The sequence below is a fragment of the Opisthorchis viverrini genome (assembly GCF_000715545.1).
Source record: "Opisthorchis viverrini unplaced genomic scaffold opera_v5_46, whole genome shotgun sequence".
Taxonomy (NCBI): domain Eukaryota; kingdom Metazoa; phylum Platyhelminthes; class Trematoda; order Opisthorchiida; family Opisthorchiidae; genus Opisthorchis; species Opisthorchis viverrini.
This window is the reverse complement of record NW_008751703.1, coordinates 171,218-196,290: the sequence shown is the minus strand read 5'-3', so window position 1 is coordinate 196,290 and position 25,073 is coordinate 171,218. Positions and strand designations below refer to the sequence as shown.

General features: G+C 41.9%; 1 protein-coding gene across 1 annotated transcript in view; it reads left to right on the top strand.

The window, feature by feature from the left end:
• The window catches only part of T265_03321 (hypothetical protein), a gene marked incomplete at both ends in the record, with an annotated part of 70,198 nt that overhangs the window by 33,928 nt on the left and 11,197 nt on the right, over window positions 1-25,073 (top strand). Inside the window, 9 exons of the mRNA XM_009167782.1 lie at window positions 2,093-2,292; window positions 7,029-7,449; window positions 10,573-10,641; window positions 11,809-11,898; window positions 13,914-14,117; window positions 17,034-17,460; window positions 20,864-21,071; window positions 22,893-23,003; window positions 24,147-24,484. Of these exons, the coding sequence (XP_009166046.1) occupies window positions 2,093-2,292; window positions 7,029-7,449; window positions 10,573-10,641; window positions 11,809-11,898; window positions 13,914-14,117; window positions 17,034-17,460; window positions 20,864-21,071; window positions 22,893-23,003; window positions 24,147-24,484 (2,068 nt within the window). The remainder of the gene's footprint in view (window positions 1-2,092; window positions 2,293-7,028; window positions 7,450-10,572; window positions 10,642-11,808; window positions 11,899-13,913; window positions 14,118-17,033; window positions 17,461-20,863; window positions 21,072-22,892; window positions 23,004-24,146; window positions 24,485-25,073) is intronic.

The window sequence follows — 25,073 nt, the reverse complement described above, 5'->3', positions numbered from 1 at the left end:
TACTCTTGTGTGGGGTGAAATGGGCTATGTATATAATGAAGTCAGTGTATTTTTGAACCACATATCGGGTGTCTATCTTCACTTTCCAAATAGGGGCGGAAAAGAAGATCAGCAAGCAGATGCTTAGTGTGAACTATTAGTGTGAACTAATCAGTCAGATCGTAAAACTTGGATCCGGTCAAGAAAACCTCATTTAGGAGATTTTTGTGATTAAACTTCAGGTCCCCAGATTGCGCACCTCATCCTCTGAAAGAACTGAAGCCTCAAGCTTTATGCACGACTCAATCAGCCCGTCAAAAATTTTGGAACGCAGGAATTGCTCACGTCACTGCGCACAACTTATTTTTTTGTTCGGCTGCGGCCTGTGTTCCTTAAAATTATTCACAGAGCTCCGTCGTCGTTGAACAAAGAGAAAACTCAAGGTAGTAAAAATATTACGAAAAGCTGCTCATAAAGGAACTTTTGCCCTCCAAAATCCTGTCCTGGACCGGATCATTTGGCTTTGTAGTGCGCGTTTTATGGCGCCCAGCTTTGTGACTTCATTTGGATATCATGCAACAGTGTTATGGTAGAATCCGATTTGTGAGACTCTCTCCTGATCACATATGTCAGTAATGTCTCAGCTCCTTTCATATTATTTGAAGTCCCCTACGTCATAGAAAACGTTGACTCAAATCAGCCCCAATATTTACTAGGTTCCTTTGATTTTTTCCGTATGATCTGGAGGTTCGCATTTGAATAATTTGGCGTCATTGAACAGGAGATGTAGGGTGCAGATATTATTATAAGGCAAATAAACACATTCTAGAGAGGAAGAAATTATCAAACAAAACATACATGCTACATAATACTTGCAAAACTATTTGTCACTCAGCGGGCTGTGTCCTGCCATCGGCAAGGGCAAACAGCATACAGCCATACATTTAAAAGTAAAGTGAGCATCCACAATAGGTGTTCTGCAGTTTCACGTTCCTGAAAATAAGGCACATATTTTGTATTTTCGGGTGGCCCAACAAACAGGTTAAGCTCTCCAAAGTTAAACATCTGGTAATGACTAGACCCTTGGGATCTGGACTGCAGTTGCGGTCAGAAAGAATACCATTTGTGCAGATCATTATGGGTAACATCTCAGAATCTTTGACAGCAGCATGTCAGTAATCGTAAAATATTCTGGCGGTTCGACGTTAAACAACTTGCTCTCCTACACAGCCTTCAACTTTTTATCGAACTTACTATCAGATCAACTTGAATGAACTGGTGGTTCAATAAACAAGCGTGCCCATTACCGCTAACTGCTTTGTTGTATTGTGTTGTATGGAGGCAAAGTATAACTAGCTCGGGGACATCTTGGAGATCACTCTAGCAAGCAGAATCCGTGCAACAACTTGATACATTCGACTTGTATCAAATGAGGGTGAAAATGTTTTTAAGAATGGAAACAAAAGCTTGACAGTTAGATCAACCGGTAGAAAGTACGCGGTTACGCGGAACAGGAATGAACTCATCCACGAGAATTGGTTAGAATGAAGAATTGTCCACGCTTACCTAGAAGATGACTGGGCCAAACATTCCAAGCTTTTTCTCAGAGACATCTTTACATTCAGATATTGCGCGTATTATGCAATGATATTTGGTTTTCCGAAGGGAAACCCGGAACCCGCAGTTACACAATGGGCTCTTCAGAAAGCCGCAGTGGAAGGAATCCATTTCGCTCAGTCACACCACCTAAAGGCATCCGCCTTTTATTTCTCGGTCGGGGCTCCTGTGAATTTCGTTTGTATGACGACAGTGAAGTTTTTACCTTTGCAAATCAGAGCTACCTTGACATTATCGCCACGAAACATTCTCAGTTTGGCAACAGCTTTCTATTGGTAGAGATAAAGGTGTTGATCCAGAAATATCGACTCGCTTTCAAATAAATCTGGCGGTACACACATGCACACTGGTCTCCTTTTAATTTTTTATAGCAGCAGAGCACAAAAGAGTTGACACAACGTAAGCTGCGAGTGCATTCTTACCCAAGCCCCTTTTACTTGGTTTTTGATGACTTTGATTTGAGGCGTTAACTTCAAAAACCCTGTCTTATCTGCAGATTCCCGCATTGCGAATTTTACTTCTCGGACCGCCTGGATGCGGAAAAACGCTGCATGGTCGCCAGCTAGCGACAACCCTAGACATATTCCACATAAACTTCAACAATATTCTACAGGAAATAGTTCTTCCAAAGGTGGGCAAGAAACTTGGCAAAGAATACGAAGATGAACAGCCTATACCGGATCTTGTCCTACCCAGGTAGGTGAAGTTAGCTTCTCTTTGGGATCGCTTGTTGGGGGCATATCAGTCAAATATCAGCACCGGTTCTGAAAATACTTCCTCTCAAGTTTTTGTTCGATGCACAGTTTTAGAAAGTGACACTCAAACGTATATATATATATATATATATATATGTACGCCTGGTGTATTGCCTCATCAAGACTGGATGAACTTCCGGACGCCTTCGCCCATCTGTCAGACGATATTCGGTGTGCTCGGAACATAATATGCCTCCCTTTGAAGATTCGTAGTGCTGTTGTAGACCCGATAAAGTAAAAGAAGAAATAAAGACAGAAAAATATATGAGTGAAACAATATTTGTTAGGTATCCACACAGCAGTGTCCAGTGTGTGTGTGTGTGTGTGAATTTTTGCCAAAGCCATCGAATCTGAGTGAGGAAAATTTACGATAAAAACAAACAAACAAACAAACAAGCATTCTTCTTGGAGGTGGACCGCCGTTTCATTAAACGTCACTGACGATGGCATTCGCCCTGATGGAAGGATTCTAGTTCAGAATTTGGGGGATGGCCCAGGTAGAAAGACTGTGCATTGAAGGACGTGGTGCAAAATACGTTTGTGGACGGCGATCAACAACGGAGGACGGGTGTTACACGATTCGTCTGGTGACGGTTATAACGAGCATAAGCTCGGGTAAAGCTAAGGGAGCAGAATTTGGATTTTTCTCTCCTAAAGGTGCAAGTGTCATACACACATACTCATTCAAATCGTTGTTGAACGCGACGTCCCTCAAGTAGAATGTGTCTTGCTAAATCATCTTTGGTTTTCGGGGTGCTTGCCACAGACACGTGTATGAAAACAAGCTTCGAGAAATGCATTCAATTGCATGCCAGTTTTGTTTTTACAGGTTGCTCACCTGGAATCTCTGGTTTGTGATGTTCTTTTTCCTTACTTGAATATTCACATGGCTAACTTGATATCGGACATTTACTCAATTTTAAAAATGCTGTTACCCCATAGTGCCTATTGGATTGGTATTTCTACCCAGTTCCATCATACCACTTCAACAAGCCTCAATCAAACTCAATGACTGATGCTTTTGGCTTAGTAGGATTCAAGTCGAAGGTGCGACATTGAACTTTGAACTTTGGTGACTTAATACTCACTGTCTACCCGGTAAACTGGGTGGGCCAACATAAGCAAATGTAATAACCACGCATCCATCGGATGTAGAAAGTGTAACGAAAAACTTCGAAGAAGCTGAGTTGAAGACTGTGAAAATACTGAACAGCATCGTGTTTGTGCTTAACTTGATCCACTGTTCTAACACTGAAGAAGACAAAGGTTTTATCTGCTTACTACACTTCTCATAAGGTTGCTGAAAATTCTTCGACAGCTCACGACCGGTTTCGCTCTTCTTGGGGCTCATCAGCAGGGCAGTCCCCTAGTTTTCGTCAGCCTTTCGTTCTGCTTGAGATCAACTTGCACGAAATTAGCGAACTACATTCATTGGAAAACAAACTTAGTTTTGCGAGTGATTCACCTAAAACCCAGTTGAATCTCTTGTTTTCATGATTTTTGCAAGTGAGTGTATTTCGCTGGTTTTATCTGCTGTCTGCTGGTCGAACTCAACTGCTGGAGTATTCAGAAACCGTCTCACTACCCATGAGTAGTCAGGTTTTGCCTCAGCAGTCACCGATCGTCGAGGACTTGGATCCAACCATACATGCACGTTAAAGGAGGAAGTTGAATTCTAACTAGCCAAGACCTTCGAAACGTCTTAGTTTTATCAAGATTTATCAGCTGGGCTTAGGAGGATAGGACAACTGAAACTTCGTTTAACAGTTCCGGTCTATTACATAGCTGTCAGCACTTCCGCCGGCAAGTTTGCGAAGCTGGTGGCCTATACCGAAATTCTTGTAATTATTTCTTGACTGATCGATACGAATATTCAGACAGTTTTACCCGAATATTCATCGATCCCGTCTCACATAACTGAGTTCAAAACCGCGACAGCGGACTGAGTTCAAAACCATACAGCTGTTTAATCGCGCACCGTTGATAATAAAAAAATTTTCTGTGGCACACGAAGTTTGTAATTAGGTACGTTGAACTTTCGAATCGAAATCGGCAGTTATATGAAAGCTCCATCCAATATTTCCAAAAAAGCTTCAACAGATATGCGAACCAATAACGAAAAGCTCTGCAAGGCCGGTCGTTTATCTTCATCGGTTTGCTTTATTTTCAAATTTAGCATCAAACTATTCCATGCACACATTAAAAATGGATTCCTAACGGGGCCGACCTGAGACATGTCTGCTGCTTTCAGACTTCCTAAGTGCTATTCATGAGAATTTTCATATTGTTCAATACTGATTGGAAATTTCCAATGTTAGGACAAAAGTTGTCTGCTACAATGTGTCAGCCTAATAAAAGCTACAGTGAGACTTCCATGCTCTGATAAAAAACCCCGAAGTATGCACTGTAAAACTCCACGAGAGCCGATACACCTTTCTGTTCACCTTTCCGTTTTCGTCCTCACTCACTCTGGATCAACACCCGGTACCAGTCTTGTTTGGTATTTGTCAAGCATGTTAAGGACTTCAAAGTATCAAGTTACTATACCAGATTTGGTAATGAATCGATCGTTTAATGGTGAGTTTTGCTCTAGTCTTACAATTTTCACCGGCATATCAGCTCTTAAAGAGAATGGTACTTGTAAATTAACACCCTAGAAGTCAGTGAATCAGTCCATAACTTAAAGTGTTGTCATAATGTAAACCATACAAGTAATTGATAGAGCAGAAAATTAAGGTGTGTATGCACTGGTTCATTATGTGCTCACTTGGGCGGTACCATTAACCCAAGTATACAATGAATCGTTGGAGAATTCGAAGCGTAAACAACAGGTAAACGAAAGTGAAAAATGGTAAGCCCTTCTCTAATCTTTCACAAGCTAAGGGAGTTATTTTAACTGACAATACTGAATCAGTGCAAAACTGGGGGAAATTCAATCTTGACAACCGCAGTGCCTAGCGTTTCTGTGCACCCATGTGACAAAATGTAAGCCCACTCGTTAAAAATATTCTTTCTTTGATTTAGCTCCATTACACGTCGATTACAGTTTTTCTGTGGAGTAGACTCGCGGTAAGCTTAGAAGACAGTAGGTTCCGAGGGGTGTATCTAGAGAGCATCACGTTGGTATGTCGAACAGTGTCGATCAGAAAACATGTGATTCATGACAAAGTAATAAGATACATACATGGACGACGAATAATTCCAAAAAATCGACTACTTTTTGGTGAAGGAAGTATTTCTAAACTCTAAACTAAATTATGCTAGACCAGGATCATAGACCCAAGCAAATATAGTTTGTAAAGCTGTCCTATTACACCGTGCTTTTGGGGTGCACGGAGTCGCGCGTGATCTGATCAGTTGTTCCAAACATGACCTCTGAAACTGAAGACTCCTTTTAGTATTTGGTCAGTGTGAGAAAACTTCAGAAAGTACAAATTCAGACTAATTTGGAAGGTATTCATGCAGAAAATTTATAATGGGTAAGAAGGGTTTGCTGACAGACTGTGCAGTCATTTGTCTCTGGCATGAGATTCAAACGAACCGCGAGACAAAGTTAGTCCGTCTTTCTGTACAAGGCATAAATATAACAAATAATTTCCAATTGCGGAAACTAGTCTTAGCTTAGGTTTCCCAAATATTCTTACTAAGCTGGGACAGAAGTCCTAGCGACGAAGCTCCAAGCAAACTCATTGGTACGGATTCCAAAGGCCGGTGAGTGAGTCAGAATCGTGTTTTTTATTGTTTGCGGTTTAGTCACAGGGGATTATGTCCTTATCAAGGGCATCAGTATTCAAACTTCTAGGTGAACATGCACCGCACGCGGTACCACTTGGTTGTAGGTGAGCGTGAGAATCCGCAAAACGCGTGATGTTTGAAACACTGCCGGTCTGTTTAAGTCTGGATGGCATCAAACTAGATGATCATAGTTGAGATAGCCACATCAATGGTTAGATACATTGTAAAACATGGTCCAGTCGCACCCTCAGTGACGTTCATGCATCCAAGCTATTGCCTCCAACGCATTGCTCCCTTTCCGATCCCCCCACTTAACACTCCATCTACAGTGCTGTATTTACGCACTAATTTATCAGCTCCCGACTCCAATGCGCAGCTAACTACCCACTCCCCCGAATCATCGGTGAACAAAACTGTGGCAGCCATAACCACTGTACGGCAAGTACGCGGTTATTACAGCTGACAATGATGATGATGATGGTGATGATGATGGTGATGATGATGGTGATGATGATGACGATGATGACGATGATGATAAGATAGCCGATAGAACACTTGTTTAGCTGACTTCTGGGTGATCTATTTGGAAGACTAGCCGTATCTCTTTCAATCTACCTAGACAAAGGTAGCCGTAGTGTTATAATGAGACCACTCTGGTCTGTGATTCACTCTGCAGTTCCCCCCTGTCACCATCGTTCATATCCTCCATATTCATTTAGCTAGAGTAATTTCCCCTCGTATGGTCATCCACCGACATTTGGTGTACATCGATCGAGCTTGCTTTCTCTGCTGATTGGGTTGCTTTTTTATTCTTTAATTGGTTAGACGGCTGATCAATAGGTTAATTGACGTCTTTTGGTTAAAACCGGGTCCGATATTGACCCACATGCAATGATCTGTAACGCAATAGAATAATGATGAAGGTTTTGTAAATATTTTCAGCTTGGAAGAAGGTGTGACCCCAAGTTCAGCTGATGGACCCACTACTGAAAAGTACAGCGATAACATTGGTTACGTGGGGGTGAAAGAAGAACTAACAGAGAACGAACGCAATGTGGTAGAGTACTTGGTAAACGGTACGCCCTTGCCACCCGAAACCATGGAATGGATTCTGGGGAAATACTGGACTAAGGAACCGTACAAGTCGACCGGGTTCATTCTTGAAGGGTTTCCAATGTCAGCCGATGAACTACAATTTTTGGTTGATTCCAATTATTTCCCGGACTTCGCAGTTGTTCTAAACACAGATGTGGGTGAGGTGATTAGTCGTCTACTTCCAGTCAGGCTTGAATTCTGGCGGAAGCGCATGGCCAAAAAAGCCGCTAATGCAGCAGAGCTTAAAGCATGGAAAGCCCGAAAGAAGGTAAGAAGTAAAGCCTAACTATATATATATATATATATATATATATATANATATATATATATATATATATAATCATGAGACAGCGTTTTCAAGATCTGCACACTCAACTCAAGGTGAATCACCGTACCCGTTTGAAGAATTTAAATGCATCCTTTAAAAGTATTCCAACGTATTTTATCACAAACTTCTCTGCCGGTTTAGTATAGCTCAATCGGCAACTGGTAAATTTCGATACAACTTTCCGGGCCGAAATCACATAAAAAAGAAATTTCGCAAACTGCGCGTAGTCACCCTCTGACAAGCGTCTGTGAAGCCAGCGAATGCTCCGGGCATGACTTTACGCTTCGAATAGACAAACGATGATGTGATGTATTTAACATGGTTTACCAACGTCTTGAAAAACAAGTAAATAAATTATTTACATCCAAGTTTGAAAACCAATGTCTCAAGTGCTTCTTAGTCCACGTATTCTCGTATAGAAGAATCAACCTTCAATTTCCCAACAGTTTACCCAAGAAATTATAACATCGAGGTTCAAAAATGACTATATTTTCAAACAAAGAACCATCATTCCATGTTCTTTCCAACGGGGCTCATCAAAACCTATGTTGGTGTACATCCTCCTGAAACTGCAGGTTGTTTATTGTGGTTTGTTGATGAACCTGACCGCAGATTGGTTGACTGGTGTTTTCAAATGCAACTCAACTTGGTCGATGCCACAGATTGCACGAATGCGAACGACGTTTTTGTACAAATGAGGGTAAACGCCATATTGGTTATCTCTCATTGACTTCCTTGTCATTTAGCGGATTGTTTTTTACTAATTTTCGGAACCATATTTTAGCTTTAGCAATCCATAGCCTGCGTCAGTCCCGAGTGTATTTGGAAATCCATCCCTCAAGAGAGATTTTACATCCTTCTGTGCTTATGTGAGGACGCAAAAGCAGTTTGCCCCACTTCTATACAGCCATTGTCAGGAAGTCCGAAATTCTAATATAACGTTCCACAGGGCGCAAAATCTTGTGATGCGAAGTTGCAGGTGTTTATGGGCAAAACTTGAATTCAGATAGGTATAATGAAGATTATATAAGGGATTCCACTTTACCCCAAAACACTGTGAAAGCAATCATTTCATTTGTTGAAATTTTGGGCTAGCCAACCAGCTTGGTTTTCTTTTTGCAGGTTCAAATATTAATTTTAAAGAGTTTTATCAGGTTCTGTACAATTTGGGAACACTAACCTACAGCACACACCCACACTTCAAATTCTAATGTGGCCCACAAATCAGCTAGTCATTAAGTAATGCATCGGACGTTGATATCGAGGCCGCCAAGCAATCTCAGCTCGGCTGTGACATACTTGTGAATACTCCCTAATGCTGGTGGGTCTCTTTAGCCTTCTATCGTGCATCGCTATCCAACAGATTGGAACCTACTACTCACCCTACTTCAACCTATGATGAACATCTTCCAGTTTCCTTTAGTTCCACGTTTGCCCCTTTCTCCGAAATTTAGAAGCAAGGAGTCGTGCCTTTTCTCAGACCAGTGGACCTAGTATGCCAAAAGCAGATTGGTTGAGACAATAGAAATGTACCTACTGACCAGAATATGGAGTAGGCTGAGGCGCAAACTTACAGACCGGGGAGTTCGTGGTCCAAACCAAACCTAGGTTGGAACAGGTTATTTTCAGTCTGCTGCTCTGCAGCGATTCTAAAAATCTGCGTGGATTATATCCACCGACCATCCATATAACAACCGAATGCCTACGCGCAACTAAGCGCTCTTACACTTTAGAATAGCCGGACAATACTGATATGCGAATCGAGGATTTGTCGTTTGAAAAACCTGAAACAATTACTGCACCTAAGTGGCTAAACACAGCTGCAAGAAGGTCAAAGCCGGTGGATGTACGGTTTTCATATTGGCTCCTCGGTTTCCAGTTTATAACTACCATAAAACAGGAAACATTCAGACCACCGTGCATGAGTTTTGTACCCGTATTATAGAGACACTATATAAAAGTCTTTGGGCTATTACGAAGTTAGGAGTGAACAGCCAGCGCGTGATTTAATTTTGCTCGCTCTCGAAAACTTTTGGTTCAGAGTGGTTTACAATATGTGAACTGGCTACCAGGATCACGTATACCCTGTTGCGTTGACGAAAGGTCAGATAGCGTCGAAGGCGAACAAACGGACTACCAGTAATTATGCTGTCAATTAAATCAAGCCCTCCGGCTAGCTATCGGTTTCATGCGTAGCTATAAGGCAGAACAACCTTCTACCTCTATATTGAAAAATTGGCTGAATGATCAAGAGTGAATTAAGAGATTAAGGCATCGACACAGCCTAATCTCCAAACTATTTTGGGATCGAATTAGACGAGAAAACACTCAGTCCTACAATAGCGGATTTCAACGTTCGCTGTGCACTAGTGCACTAGATAGACAACCGTTACCATACAGAAAAGAGGGAGTAGACCTAATATACTACTTATAAAGTTGGTGAAAACTCTATGATAGCCCACGAACGGTTTCACCGTTCTTGTGACTCATCAGGTAGGCGCAGTCCACGAGTTTCCGTCAACTTGTGTTCTACTTATACCCACATAGCATAAAAATTTGAATGATGTACTCATCTGCACATTCATTTGAGTAAGAAAATCATGAACGAGGAACTCAGCTCTACTACAGATGAGTCTCCCATTAGAATCAAATTTGTAGATGGATTTGTGTATGTGGGAGTAGAGCTGTTGTTTTATGCTATTTGCGTGTTCAGTGACCTATCAGGTGAGGTTTCCATACGGGTTCCGAAGAGTAGACGGAAAACTCGATAGTAAAATATTGAGCCAAAATCAACTTTAACGTTCTATTCAGTGACCTTTGGCAGAGTTTTGTTAGAGGAGTAACCCCTAGATATCTGCCCTGCTTTCCTAATGAGTAGACCTGAATACAAAGACTGTTTCCGTTACACACTGATACACGAAACGTGGAGATACGCCCGCTAACAAATCACGCATGGCCTCTTTCCAACACTAACTTACACCAGTACAATAGGATTGTCTTCATACAAGTTAGTTATGGAACTACAAAACCATCATCCCCTCACTGCGTATCCTTGTGTTTCAGGAAATCACACGTGAGAAAAGGAGAATAGAAATTTTAGCCCAATTGCAAGAGAGGCGTAAAAATGCGCGGGTGAGTTCGGCCGTTGAAATGTGACATTGTAGACAGTATAGGCATTCCGAACCAGGTAGCCGTTTTGTGTTACACACCTGTAGCATATTCTATCTCAGCTAAACTTCAGTTTTACAACTAATTTTGCTGCAAAAAAAGCATATCTATGATCTTTACACGTTACATTCTGGATGTCGCAGTGGTTCTTTGAGTTTATTTGCTGTTTCTTGTCCCAAGTCGGTGATTTAAGGTTTTACCTAAGCGTTTTTCGGTAGTATCATACAAAAAAAGCACTGATTTTCAAGTGGAAAATCATCACTGAAATTTGTTTATTATGGTAGGTCACATGAATGGGACAGGTTTTCAACCCGGGTGGAAGCATCTGGCGTGGAGTGATATCGATATTGAGCACTCATGCACTCTTCTTGGAAAGATTCTCTTTTGGGAGTCATTCATTTAAAGAACAGCGCCTTAGTTCTATCCAATTCTTTTGAAAACTAAGTGGATTAGGTGCTTAGAAGTGCATGAAAAAGATCAATTTATTTAGGTCTGATAGTTATTAAAATATTGACTGAGGATTGTTTGATATACACGGATCTCCGCCATTATCTACTGATTAATTTTTTTGGTAACCAAGTAAGCTATTTCGCGCCGTTAAACATTCTCGAAACCTTTAGCACCGAAGCACTTACTTGGAATGTACTGGCATGAAGTGAGATCAGCATCTTCTTTCGGGTTTCCATCAAATTGCGATCAACGTTCCTCAATAATGGATGCCTGTAAAGAATGATCAAACCGTCCTCAGGTACGCAAAAATCAGCCTGAGGAACTTATCCAGATACATTTCAGCAGCTAGCGTCTAAAGAGTGTTTGTTTCACTGCTGTATCTCACGTATTTATGCTTGTTTTTCAGTGGAATGAATGTGTAGTAGAGGCATGTTCATACGTGCGTGTTCATATAAGTATACACATAAGTGCACTATACACATTGTAGAAACTCACGAACTGAGGTTGACAGGTGGTGAGTAAATCCTTGTTTAGATATCTAAAACAGCGTTTTACCTGGCCTGACAAACTGTTGCTTAACTAACTTTCTACGATTTTGTGAGCCGGTGGTGATGAGGATACTATGTAACTGTGTTTATTGATTATTGTACTGTAGTGGCGCGTTTATGTATCTCAATTTAGTCTGGCAGGGCTGCCTTAACTGGAGAAGATGAGGAAGAACAACTGGATGACGAAGTTGACATCGATGAACTCTTGGCGAATGAAGACGAGGTAATGGAAGTCCCTTTTTAGGTTAGGAAAATACAAATTTATTCAATGTAGACTTAGTCGGTGTGATTGAATAGCTTTCTTTTTGCGCTGAAAACTGGAAAATTTACGAATTCGATTGTATTGCTCTGCGTCAAGAGCATAATTCATCTTGCGTGTGCGATCCGCCCCACAGGACTTGTCATTATCAGGATAAATCACTTATTTTGTGTATTATTAATATATTATCATATACTATTGCTGGGCTTGAGATGAAACAATTCAAGGCACGGATTCACTGGCCAGAATACTGTTTTTTTTCCGAACCCAACCCAGTCATCATGCCTGATGCCCTCTGGCCTTAGGCAAAGTAGCTTCTTTTGGGTCACATGGCAACTGAGCAGCTGAACGATTTACCTATATAATTGTTGTACCGTCACCCATATTGAAAACGGCTTGGTTTTAAGCAGTCAATCCCCACATACCTGTTGCGTAACTCCAGTTAACAACGTCAAGCGATTCACCTGTTTCTGTGCATGTTAGCGCCATGGTAACTTCTAAGAAAGCAAAACACGTTTATACGTAATGAACCCAATAAAACCAACCTTGTGGCTTTTGAAGGTCTATCACAAAATTTCCAATATGTCAACGCAACAGTGGGCACATCAATGAAAGTTGGCAACCGGATATCTTACTTGAAACTTCATGAGTTTCAACCAAGTGTCAGCCAGGGGAACGAATACGCAAAATTGATTTTACTGTGAATGCAGCACCATGGACGTCCTCATTCGAGCCATCAGTCTGTTGACTTACTAGACTTTACAGGCTTGAAAAAGTTCCTACAGATTTGTTGTAAAAAAACTGATAATCCACGAAATGTGTGTGTTTAGATAAGGTTCAGGGAAATAGTACACCCCGGGATCTTTAATTACTTCTATGGCCATATGGTACTCATTAGTATGTTTTGTTTAACTTATCTCTTCAGGAGACCGACCACACTGTAGAAAAGCTACATATCATTAGTGTTCTTGTAACGTAGTCTGTATGTCTCAAGCTGATTTGGAAACGCTCGCGCAACATTTACTGAGCTCGCTCGATACATATGCTTTTTTCCTCCGATGACGGTGTGTTCGTTCTGTTTTATCAACTCGTTTTTATCGGATGGACTCGAGCTGATCGGATGCTCAAACTGAAACAATCTTTCCTTGCACCTTTTATCACCAACTATGAGTTCAAAAAATTTCAGTTATTTATAACACCAAAATGATTTCTAAAGGAGCGTACTCCTTCGTAGGCCAAACGGGACAACCTCTCCAGGATTAGGTCTCAACATGTTCCTACGCATAGCTGTAAATTTGTCTTCAAGAAGCAGCCCACAACAAACATATAACCAATCTTTGGATAAGCCAAAAATCGGCCGCTACTACTAGCCTTTTTCTGCACTCATTGCAGGCAGAATGTCACATAAAGCTACATTTTGGAAGTCACTCCATACAGGTAATCCGAACACAGCCGTCGAACCTCTAGGAAGTTTCTCTACCCACAAACGCTCCCCGTTGTGCCTATGCCTGTTCCCTCATTTCACACGTTTCCCGTTCGGCACTTTATTTGCCTACAAATTATTGCGTTCCAGATGTATTTTTCAATGAATTTTTCCAACTGCAAACTCAAACAGAATGTGCGGAAAGTTGTTTTCTTATCTCGCGTCTCACATCTAATTGAAGTAGCTGCCCACTCTTTGGCAACTTCAGACGTTGTTTTGTGGCCACGAAAGGTTCTGATTTGAGTTTTTTTTAATTACAATAGTTCACATTGAAATCCCTGAATATCAACTTACAATCGGATTGTATTGAGTCTGAAGTTTTAGGTACAAAGATGAGACCGACAAACTGAGTTGTCGCCTAGGCGGTTTTTCTAAGCTAACTTTGTGCAGATACGGACACAGACTTAAAAAGCCGATGTCCCTCAAAATCTAATCGCAGGTGAATTTTGACTCAAAACTTTGAGTAAAACTCACAATGTGGTTTTATTTTACAAAGGAACAGGGAGAGGAAATGAATGCGGAAGAAGAGGAAACAGAAGCTGATACGATCGACCGGCTGCGTGATGAGATTTCGGAGCGATACGAAGAGAAATCCGATAATCTGGCGGAATTGCTTGAACAGCTGGACGAGCTTTCTATTCCGAAATTCGAAATCGAATCTGGTGGTAAAGTTACCTGGGCACGGTATCGGTTGGTCAAAGTAAGATCCAATGACGGTTTTGGTTTTCAAAAATTGCTTATTATTATACGTTATTCGTGAGATAAAACGTTTTTGTCCGGTTTTTCCTCCCAACACAGTCAAAACTTTGGATTCTTCAAACACGCTCTCAAAGGATCGCAAGCGTATAGTAATTTACACCATGTGTGTCCTGAATTAGGATTACCGTCTTCAAATCAAAAGATCTAGTGGCCGTACAGTGTTTTCCTTCAACAAGAAAATCTGGGTACTTCGCAAGTAACCTCCCTTATTCGCCATTTTTATGCAGCACGATCGTGTGGCCTTTCCAACGTATAGATATGGCTAGAACAACCAAAGCTGCGCACTGTCGAAGCTGTAATGAAACACTGTAGTATTAAGTGAGCAGCGTCATGAACCGAAGCAGCACCATCTGTTTGCAACTTTGAGGTTTCTATTGACGCATCAAACCCGACGCCACCAGGGGCGAATAAATTGATGTGCTCTTTTTCAATCTTCAAACTGGCTGATGTTCTGATATACTCTTGGCGGTCGGTCTTGTGGTGTGACCTATATACTCGGCTGATTGAGAACATACTCGTATTCGTTAGAATGAACTTGCCTCTGGATGATTGTTCTGTCATCTGCTGGTCAGCGGAATTTGTTTGCAGGAGGTCAGAAGTATCACAGTTAAGACGGAGTCTAAAGTCAATTCTTGGATTCACGTGTATTAGCTGTACGGTTGTCCTCGGTTGTCCTGCAACATACTTGTGCGAAGCTGGTAAGCCACAGTTGTCTGAAGGCAGTCAGAAGTGGTTTTCCCTGAAAATGTTGTGACTGATGTACGCTTCAACCAACCGCTCAGAATACGATGGTATAACAATGAGCTCCTACATAAAATAAACTCTTCATTGTGTGAGAAGGAACCCCCGTTACAATGTTCATATGTGAGCACTCGTTAGTTTACAGCTCAAAGGAAAATCTGGAGGCAATGTTCGGTGCCGGGCTGTCCCAACGTTGGCTTTTCGCGGAATCGCAATCGATTCAAGTGAATAGATTTTTAGGAATTAAACAAATTCACCCTGGTATGCCCATTGTAGTTTCCCAGACAGGTTATCAGCGATGGCTCAGGAATAAAGTTCTGCAACTTGCACAGAGTAACAATCTTTGCTTCTTTTAGTTCGGTGCACTGCGGTGCGCAGTTCCACAATACTTCACAAGCATCCATATTTATCGATATCCCGAACTATCTCATAAACTACCAAATTCCAAAAACTAGAACAATGCTCTTCCNCCTAAGCTACCTAATCATGGGCCTTTTAGTCCATTCGAGTTCAGCCTTCATCTTTCAGCTGATGATAAATCATCTTTCCAATTATGCATGACCCAAAAGTTTGTCTAGAAGTCCCAGTATAATATATCTGTTTGTACCAGCCAATACTAAATTCAGTATGCGTTTTCTCCCTGAAGAAACTTGATGGTCGTCAATTGAACAGCCCACTTGATTTTAAAGATTCTGTTTGGTTGGGCAAAATAAAACTGGACAAAATCAAAATGATAAACTGATTCAGTCCGTGCCATCAATTTGCACTTGGAGGTGAAAATTGCGTAGACGGTATCCAGTCATACCTGGAGGGCAATAATTTTATATTTTAATCCAGATTCTAGCTCCTCAGATGAACGTGATAGTACCGATCACAGTTCTTCATTGATATGTGCGCAACACAACGCAAATCCTTATCACCCTTGCACGTGTGGCGAATATACGTCGGCATACTTAACCCGCTCATGCGATGAAATCCTAGGGAAACCTAACTACTCACTTATAACGACCTTCCTAGGAAACGTACAACTTCGCTGATGAGCCTTAGACCACGGAAGGCTTTGCTGTCAGTTTGTCGCTGATTCTTTCACTATATTAAATTAACATGTCACTTGTTTGCCGCTCTCGTTCAGTCTTCCAAAACTCAAGGACTTTATAAACATTTTCAGTCAGAAAATTCGCCCAGCATGTCCGACTGTCCCACAAACGGAACTCACACATGATGGAACAATCTAGGTTGTCCAATTTGAAGTACTCTTGGAGAATTATTGGACTGATCCATCAGATAAGCAGATTACAATCTGTTTATGGCAAATTTAGATAACATTAGAATGAAATACACAAGTTAGCGTTACAGTCTTTATAAAACATACAAGAATATCGTTCTGCAATCCACACGTGACATCCCAAAATATCAGGCCTATTTACTGCAAGTATCACTGCCTTGAAATGTCTTTCATTTTGGCGGGTTTTTACTTACTTGCACTGGAACCGACATATCGAGCATTTTGCCGATTCAAGTCGGCTATGCTTGCTGGTGCTTGCAGGCTGCGAAGATTGTTGCATCGCAACCCAGTCAAACTCAAGAGACATTCCAATTTATCCCACTGCATCAGACCTTGTAGAGTAGGTTGCAATGGTCTGTTGAATGGACCCTGCAGTGCACAACCATTTAGCATATGGCTCCCATAAATATTTCTTAGTGTTTATGACACCTTTCCAGACAGATCGTGTTACATGGGCTTGCTTCACGCGTACGTTTTGAACACCTTAAACGCAAATCCATAAATGCTTCTAAACATATCGCATTCAAAGACGTCGACAGAATTTTACGAAAATTGTAAACCATGCTGTGGTGATCAAATCGTCCTTCCTGATGTACCGAACTCCGTACCATTCACCAAAACCCACCTCATATCAGTTAATCATCCCCACCTAACCAAGCACAGGTATAGCCCGAATGACCAAGCATAATTATACTCGGATGATCCGGTTAGAATGCTTTGAAAATCTTCTTTGGGCCTCCGTCTTGGTAATTTTTACTCTTGGTATTTCATCTAAGAAAAAGCGCTGTTTAGCCACTTGGTCTGACAAAACCATTCTTATTTTAATGACAGCGCATCAATGCGTTTATAGAAAACCGCTGTTCCTTGTTTGAACGTGTCTACCCGGTGTCACCTAAAGTTGCTGAACGTTTGATCACAAATGGATACCGGTTCCCAAGTCGTTTCGGTCGATGGTGTCCAGTTACCTTGCTTCTGCACAACGCACTGTTGCCTCCGCTGATGGTACCATTGATGAAGACTGGGAACCCAAAGTACCTTCCCGCTCTTCCTGGCCTACCTGGCGTTACACTGCCCGTTTCCAAACCAAACACCTGTTGCGCTATCTATAAAGAAAATATTTACTGGTTTGCGAATCAAGCAGCACGGACAGTGTTCATGAAGAACCCTCTGAAATTCGTTCGAGGAACGCCAGATCCTCCCATCCATATTCCTTTGCGGATGGCAATCGTTGGTGCACCTAAAACGGGAAAGACAACGCGTAAGTCCGTCGGTATTGTTGATTTTGTAACTCCATAGCCTGAACAAACTTGTGTTTATGGGTGAGTCTGTAGATGGGGGATAGTAGATCGGTAGATTCACAGCTGTGCAACATTTCGCATTTGCCACAAAAGCTTTGTCAAGCAAAACGAGTGGAATACTAGCTATAAATCCGCTGATTAGTTACCAAACTTTTTTGAGATGGCTTCTTAATCGACTAAAGGACAATGTGTCCACAAAAGTTTGAAGTTGCATTGGTTTGGAGAGTAGTTTGACAGATGAGTTCAGTGCATGAATCCCTAAGGTTCGAGTCGCTTTCTCAATTTGTCACCTGTGGTGTTGAAGCGGCATATTGTTGAATTTCAAGGGACTTGTGTGCCGGGCTACAGTGTGGGCCGTTTTGCTGTGTGGCTGTGAAACGTGTTCGCTTCGAGCACCGGAAATGAGACGTTTTTAGGTCTTCGACCACCGTTGTATTAGAACCGTAGCAGATGTAGTCTGGTGTCGGCGAATCCTCAACAAGACTATTAGAATTCGGGTGTTTGGATGTGTAATAGGCAATTCCATCAAAGAATGCTTCTAGCACCAGAAGCTGTCTTGGTTAGGTCATGTACTGCCGTTTCCGAAGAGGGTGCTGTTTGTCCAACCCGATTCAGGGTGACGCAAGAAGGGAGGTGGCAAACCCTTGACCTGGCAGAGGGGTATGACAGGTACAGTGAAAAGTCTGGGCGTTACGGGTGTGACTCACCTTCCAGAATGGGTACCAGGTGATACCCAGTGCGCCTGGTAGGAGATGCCGCAGGATATGGCCATTAATTGTCCGAATGAGTGGGGTCACCTCGGAATGATTTCGATGGGCTAGCACTAAGCCATTCTTCATCCGCTTTTATTCTTCTCTTCACAATACGCCTGTTACGGCCCTCCAAAAGTTCACAGAGTAGATGCCTACATGAAAACACTGGCAAGCGGAAAGGTTTATGCACTCCCCCCTCCGAGTTAGTAGGATTTTTCGCAGGTAATTTAAAAAAATTATTTTAAAATCGGACGAATTTTAAGAACTGATACGACTTTTCTTTCAAATTTGTGGGCCTCTCCGTGGGACCAGGTGACACCTGTTAGTTTCGATGCCAGCTGATCATATAGGGTATTGTGGGAAAGATACCTATAAAAGAAGCCAAGCAGGTGTCTCTGGCTGAAATCACACTTTTGAAACAGATACAGGTTACTCTAGATGAAATAGTGTGGGCCTTATTGCCACCCCTGAGCATTAGTCATTTATTTTTGACTTCGTAATTTACGCTCAAAAACAAGGCCCAACAATGTGATCTACAACATCCCCGGTTTTCGACAACAACTTTATGGAAGATTCGGAACAGAAGGATTCGGTTGGATTCACCCGTATCAGCTTGAAATATTCTGGTATTACATGGGTGAAAATTGTGTCGTAACTAAACTAGGAAAGACTGATTAATTTTTCAAATTGCTCTGTAACTTAAACCCGGATTTCAAATTCAACATGAAGATACAGTCAAATTCGAATACACCGCACTTCTTCGACTGTATGACGTAGGATGTTCGTGGAAGATGGGAAATTACACTGTACCAGATACTCACTAACATTAAGGCGTTGCGGGTCCATTCATCCACCCATTGTAAGATGGTATTCTTTATACAAACTCCAGATAAGTAAGGACACCGTGCACAGAAGACGCTGATCGGATAGCAGCTCAAGCTGAAATGGAGGAAACTTCAAGATAAGGGATATCCAAGTAGTTTGTTAATGCATATCTGTGGCACCTGTAAGTCGGTTAGGAAATATATCGGGACTGTTTTTTTTCTACTGTAAAGCAGGAGTATCTGACGTTATCTAAAGGATCCCACACACGAATAACATACTATTGCTTATTCAGGGCGGTACGGATCGCTTTGCACTGGTTCAACTGACTGATTACCTCTCTGTGGGTGAAAACAGGAAGTGTATTTATAAAATCAAATTCAACACCTACAATAGGGTCTAACTTGGACAGATGGAAATAGAACTTCTTAGGAGATGCAGCAAACAGAAAAGAATGGACAGACCGCTGCGGAGCGCAGACGAAACCGAGCTCTAATGGAAGAGTCAGCAATAAGTGGGATACTCACTGAACATGAGACACAAAACAGATTTAGACAATTGCCTACTGACCAGCTTTAGGTTGATCTGCTTTCGAAGCTCCGCAAATGGCTGGCGAACGTTTCCTCATCATGAGTGGATACATCATCACTGCCCGTAATAAGAAGGAATGGCCGACAAACGAACTTCGCAAATGCTGTGCAATTACGATTCTTTAATTACCAAAACGCAAACATTTTCAGAAATCCTCTTGATGGAAATGAATATAGGTAAAACCTTTCCCGGTACTACTGATTACAAGAAAAGATACGGTGTACCACCAGCTGTCTCTAGTACTTCCACAATTCGCAACATAGAAGAAATTCATTAACGCTGGGTGCTGTCGGTGCTACTCGCCTTCCAGGATGAGGACCGCGTGATCCTCACTGTGCCTGGTTGGAGACACTACAGGGTGTGGCTGCCAACCGATTTCAATGGCGTTCTTGTTGTCAGTTTCTATCCAGATTGTCTGAGTGAATGTCTGGAAGTGTAGGCACCTCGGAATGATTGTGGTAAGCTAGCACTAAGTCCCTTCCCAGTCCACCTTCACTCTTTTCTTCAAATAAATCATGGTTGTATGGCAGTGAACCATCGGTGTTGAACACTGATGTCATGCTGTCAATGATGATGATGGTGACTGGCACCCCAAAATAGAAATTCTGAGAAAAACCTTGCAACAGGAATCATTTCAGCTGAACGAATGTGGGGCAAAACCAAAGAATCGACGCCACACAACCATTTTTATGAATACCGCTCAAACGGTGCCACTAGTTAGAAGAGCTGGCTACTGTTTGATTTCACTCTTCCTACTGCTATTTAATCGAAGAATGACGTAAGCGTTCCGCATAGCTGAATCACTTTCGTGATATGCCGGAATACACGTTCCAATGACCTACTATTTTCTTATGTAACTTTATTGAGGCTGTAGGTTTTGCTAATCTAAATGTTGCTTTAATGGTCCTGGCAGCAACAGTAGTTCCCTTAACTGCTGTTTATCTTCCTTCTCGCATTATATGTTCTCCAGCGAAACTTGGATTTTGAGTGACTACGTCAATCAACGCCACCAATCTATGCCACCATTACTGTAAAGTAGCGGTCACCATTCGAGAATTTGTCTTTTACCAAGGTGACTTTACCAGCCGGTCGCGGGATGAGACAAACTGAAGACCATAAACTACCGATAAACCGATTTTTTTTATTTGCTTATCTGGAGGCCTAAGACTGTTCGTTTTTGTGTCCACCGTTTTTTCAGTCGCCAAAAGATTGTGTCAAGAATATAATGTGCCCATAATCACGGTGACTGAAGCGATACGTTGGTACTTGACGGATCCGAGTCACGCTTTTACCGCTGTGGCTGAGAACATTCGACTTTATATGAGTGAAGGGAAGACAGTACCCGACATATTAGTTGCAAGCGTCATACAGTCCTTGACCAGAAATTCAATTTACTCCACCCGGGGGTAAGTCGCCCAAGTACAACTGACAGAATCTCCACGTGAATTTTCCCTCTGATCGGGGAGAAAATTTTTTCATCCTAGTTTCTTAACGCATTTCCTCACTAATTGTGTATCACTTGTTACTCACAGTAGTCTCTAGGAAGTAATAGCCTATCATAACATATGCCAAAAGGTTTTGTATTAGCCCCCAACCCGTCTATGAAGAAGTAACCTCTTCGATAGAACCCTAAAAGGATCTGCTAGATATTTTTGTTTTATTTTTACTCATCAGGACAGTAGATGAGATCACGTGGGCAAGACAGAACGATAACTTTGTGACTTATTGATTGACCGAATAACAGTTGGATCCACAGAGTCTGATGTGCACGAAGAATCGACTTATTTGCATAGTCTAGGCATAAAAAACACTGATCATATCAGTTCCAGGAGTTTTATGTTTGGTAGTTGAAAGTTTTGATTTAAAAGCCCTCCTGTCTATTGAGAAGACGCAGGACTACCATGTGGAATTGTGTCGGTGCTGATTCACAAGGTACTGGTGAAAGGAGGAAGGCCTTCGCTGCGGAGTTACTTATTAGAAAATGTCAGCTGAACAGTTACGGACTATTGGACAGGGAAGCAAAACGCTCATATGCATTTCGTTTGCAAAAACTGAATATCCATCTTCTCTTTGAAAGCGTTTTCCTGAACTTTCCTGAATACTNACTGTTGCTCAAATCCAAACAAATGCTACAAAGTGACTCCACAAATTCCGCAATAGATCCCCCTTTTCAAGAGACGCAACGAGAATTTACAATAAAACATACTACTCGCATGCCCCCCATCAGTAGTGTCATCGTTATACTGGTACACTGGGGACTATTAACAATCCATGGGTGTAAATGATTGCGACATTATTAGAATCGGCATTCAAATCATTCCCGTTTGAGCACCTCACTTCATCCACTCGCGTAATTATTCTGATGCGTCCACTCTCTAGGATTCATTATGGTTCTGTGTGAAATTCTGTAGATCAGTGGGTGCAAATGCTGATTTGAACGACTGGCTAGCTTCGGACACCCTAAATCTCAAACGCGGTGCATTTTCCTGTAAACAGGCTGTTTTTTTTGTGCACGACCACCCACTTTTCACCCGATCAGTATTCCATGTTTCAAAGGTTTACATCCGTTGGAGGCGGTCGACCTCTCTGGTGAGCTCTGTAAACAGGGTACCGATGTTATCAACCGAGTGTAAGACGCTGTCACCCTTTTTAGTCACTTTGAGAGTATCCGACTTGCAGGGTTCAACAGATAGCTTCTGAAAATACCTGCAGCTATTACCTACACAGTCGCAGTCTAAGCCTATTTGCACAAATGCATGAGCAGTTTTTCTAGGTAACCTGATTGCCCAATCACACAATACACTACATGTTTCCTCATGTTGAACACACACTAGGCACATGCATTCATCGCATTAGCGAAAATAAGTGCGGGGGCCAACAGACCTTAAATTCCAGATTAACTGAAAGGTTTTGACCATGAAAACACAGTTAGCTCTGGTCTACAAACTACCGTAGAGTGCACATTTCACTTCAACTTCACTTCAGATCACCGGATTGCCGTAGTCAATTTTTTAAATACGCTTGAGTCAAAAAATGAATGGTTTGGTTATATCAAACCCATCGAAAGTTTGTTGAGCGAAACCGGTTAAGAATGTGATCATTCTTATGAACACTCTACTAGCAATAGTTCTAAGAAGAACCGAATGAAATTTAGTGGGATTTACTTGTTTATTTTACCGTTTACTTATTCAACACCTCACAATTCTGTCACCATTTTCTGCCGTCAGGTATATTTTAGACGGATATCCCTCGACCGTGGAACAGTGCCAGTCACTGTACACTTGTGGCATACGTCCATGTCTGATGGTGGAACTAACTAGCGCAACTGAAGCTGAGAGGTGAGCAGACCGACTAACCCGTTTACACCAACGATTTGTCCTAGGATGATAATGACCCTCGGATTTTTCTACTGACATTGTTCCAGTCATATTTCATATAGTCGGCTACCCATTGATTTGGAACGAACCTCTATTCATCGACTGGCACATAGTGAATCACCGGTTTTACTCATAGCCCTCGAGTGCAGTTCCCGAAACTGATCTTGTCCAGATTAAATCTCCATCGAATGAGCTATTTGTATACGGAGAATATTTGCTCATGATCGGTCCTTTCTGCTGGTGAATACTGTTTTCTGACAAAGAAAGCCCTACTTCCTGGTTATTGGACCAGTGATAATGAAAAAGTGACTTTCTTCGAGAAATACACTCATTTGCAAATCAATTTAGTTTTCACGAGAGACTCAACTGAAACTCTCGTTTATGCTACTCTACAACTAAACGTGCCGCACACAGGACGCCTTATGTTTCAGTTGGCACGATATTTAAGATATTGCAGTATGTTTTTATAAAGGAAACTACTCACAAAGTTGCTGAAAACTCTTCGACAGCGCACGACCGGTTTCGCTCTTCTTGGGGTTCATCAGGTAGGCGCAGTCCCCGAGCCAGTTGAGTCTCTCTTGAAAACCAAATTGATTTGCAAATGAGTGTATTCTTCGAAAACAGACCAATTTAGGTTCAAGTATGACATAAAGTTGACAGAAACTCGGGGACTGTGCCTACTCGATGAGCCCTAAGAAGGGCGAAACCTGTCGCGGGTTGTCGGAGAGTTTCCAGCAATCTCGTGAGTAGTTTCCTTTACGAAAATAGTGACTTTCCTTGACTTGATACATTGGCGCTCGAATTGAACAGATAAGATAATCGGGTGAGTTGTTTTCCGAAGGTCAGTCAAATGCTATCCGAAAACTCCCCGCATTTAGACGACAAAGCAATTAATCGCGAATGACTTGAGAGCATTTCGTCACCATTTGAGAGGAAATCACCCGTATGCAACAATAAGCACTACTTCATATTCCTTTTATATATGACCCCTCAAGTTTTGGAATTTATTCTCGAGTTGCCTAGGGTTTTTCCATTGCTGTGTCCTTTGGCATTGAGTAAGCCATAAGGAGATGTTATGACAGTTCTTTTTCCCTTGTTTTGTAGACAAGATTTAATATTGCGGGGAATTAGGGAGACCGTCAAAGAGCCAGCTGATATTCCGACAGCAGTAGAAGACGAACAAGAACCTCAAATGAGAATACGACTAGAACAGGGATTCCAGCGTCCCCTCCCAGAGTCAAACACGGCAGAAGAACTTTCGTTTAAAATTAATGCTTATCACCACGCTGCTGATTTCCGTCGAGACTGGGCCACTTCTCACCAAGGTCTGTTGGTAGATTTGTGTGCGGTGGACAACCGCTGGTGCCTATGGCGTCAGATTCTACGCGTTGTTAGACATCGTGTGGATCATCTACAGACATATATGGCTAATATTCTTGATGGTAAGTCGGTCTCAATTAAGTAAACACCCACTATTCAGGCGCAAAACCTCTCGCTATTTGTCTTTCCTGATTGGTGGAAAACAAGGTCTGGGTTATCTCTACGGTAGCATTGAGCTGCAGCTAGTATTTTTCTAAAATTAAAAGTTCACTTCGTGCAAAGATCCTAGATTGAGCTTCATCCAGTTCTGAGTAGCCTCTTTAATTCGCTGTTGACACTCCTTAATCAAGCGCCCCCCTTGACCGTGTTTAGCTCTGTATTATGGTGATGCAATCACCTAGTTTTCCAATGTTTTTGTTATTTATCTTGTATTCCACTTGGCCTTATCAGCTGTGGCCAATTCAGCCAATCATTTTACTGCTGTGAACAGTCACGAAATTTCGTCACTAACCACTTAATGAGTTTCGGTCAAAGTGAAATCTTCGTTTGGGCCGTGGAAATCGGGGCATATGTGTACCTTAGAAAGAAAGGCATTTGCGTCATATCAAACCTGACCCGATCCAGATTATCGGTTACATTACTAGGTCATTTGATCAAAACGTTCCCGTCGTGATTTCTTCGCGAACAGTCTAGCACAGCAGATTACCAGAA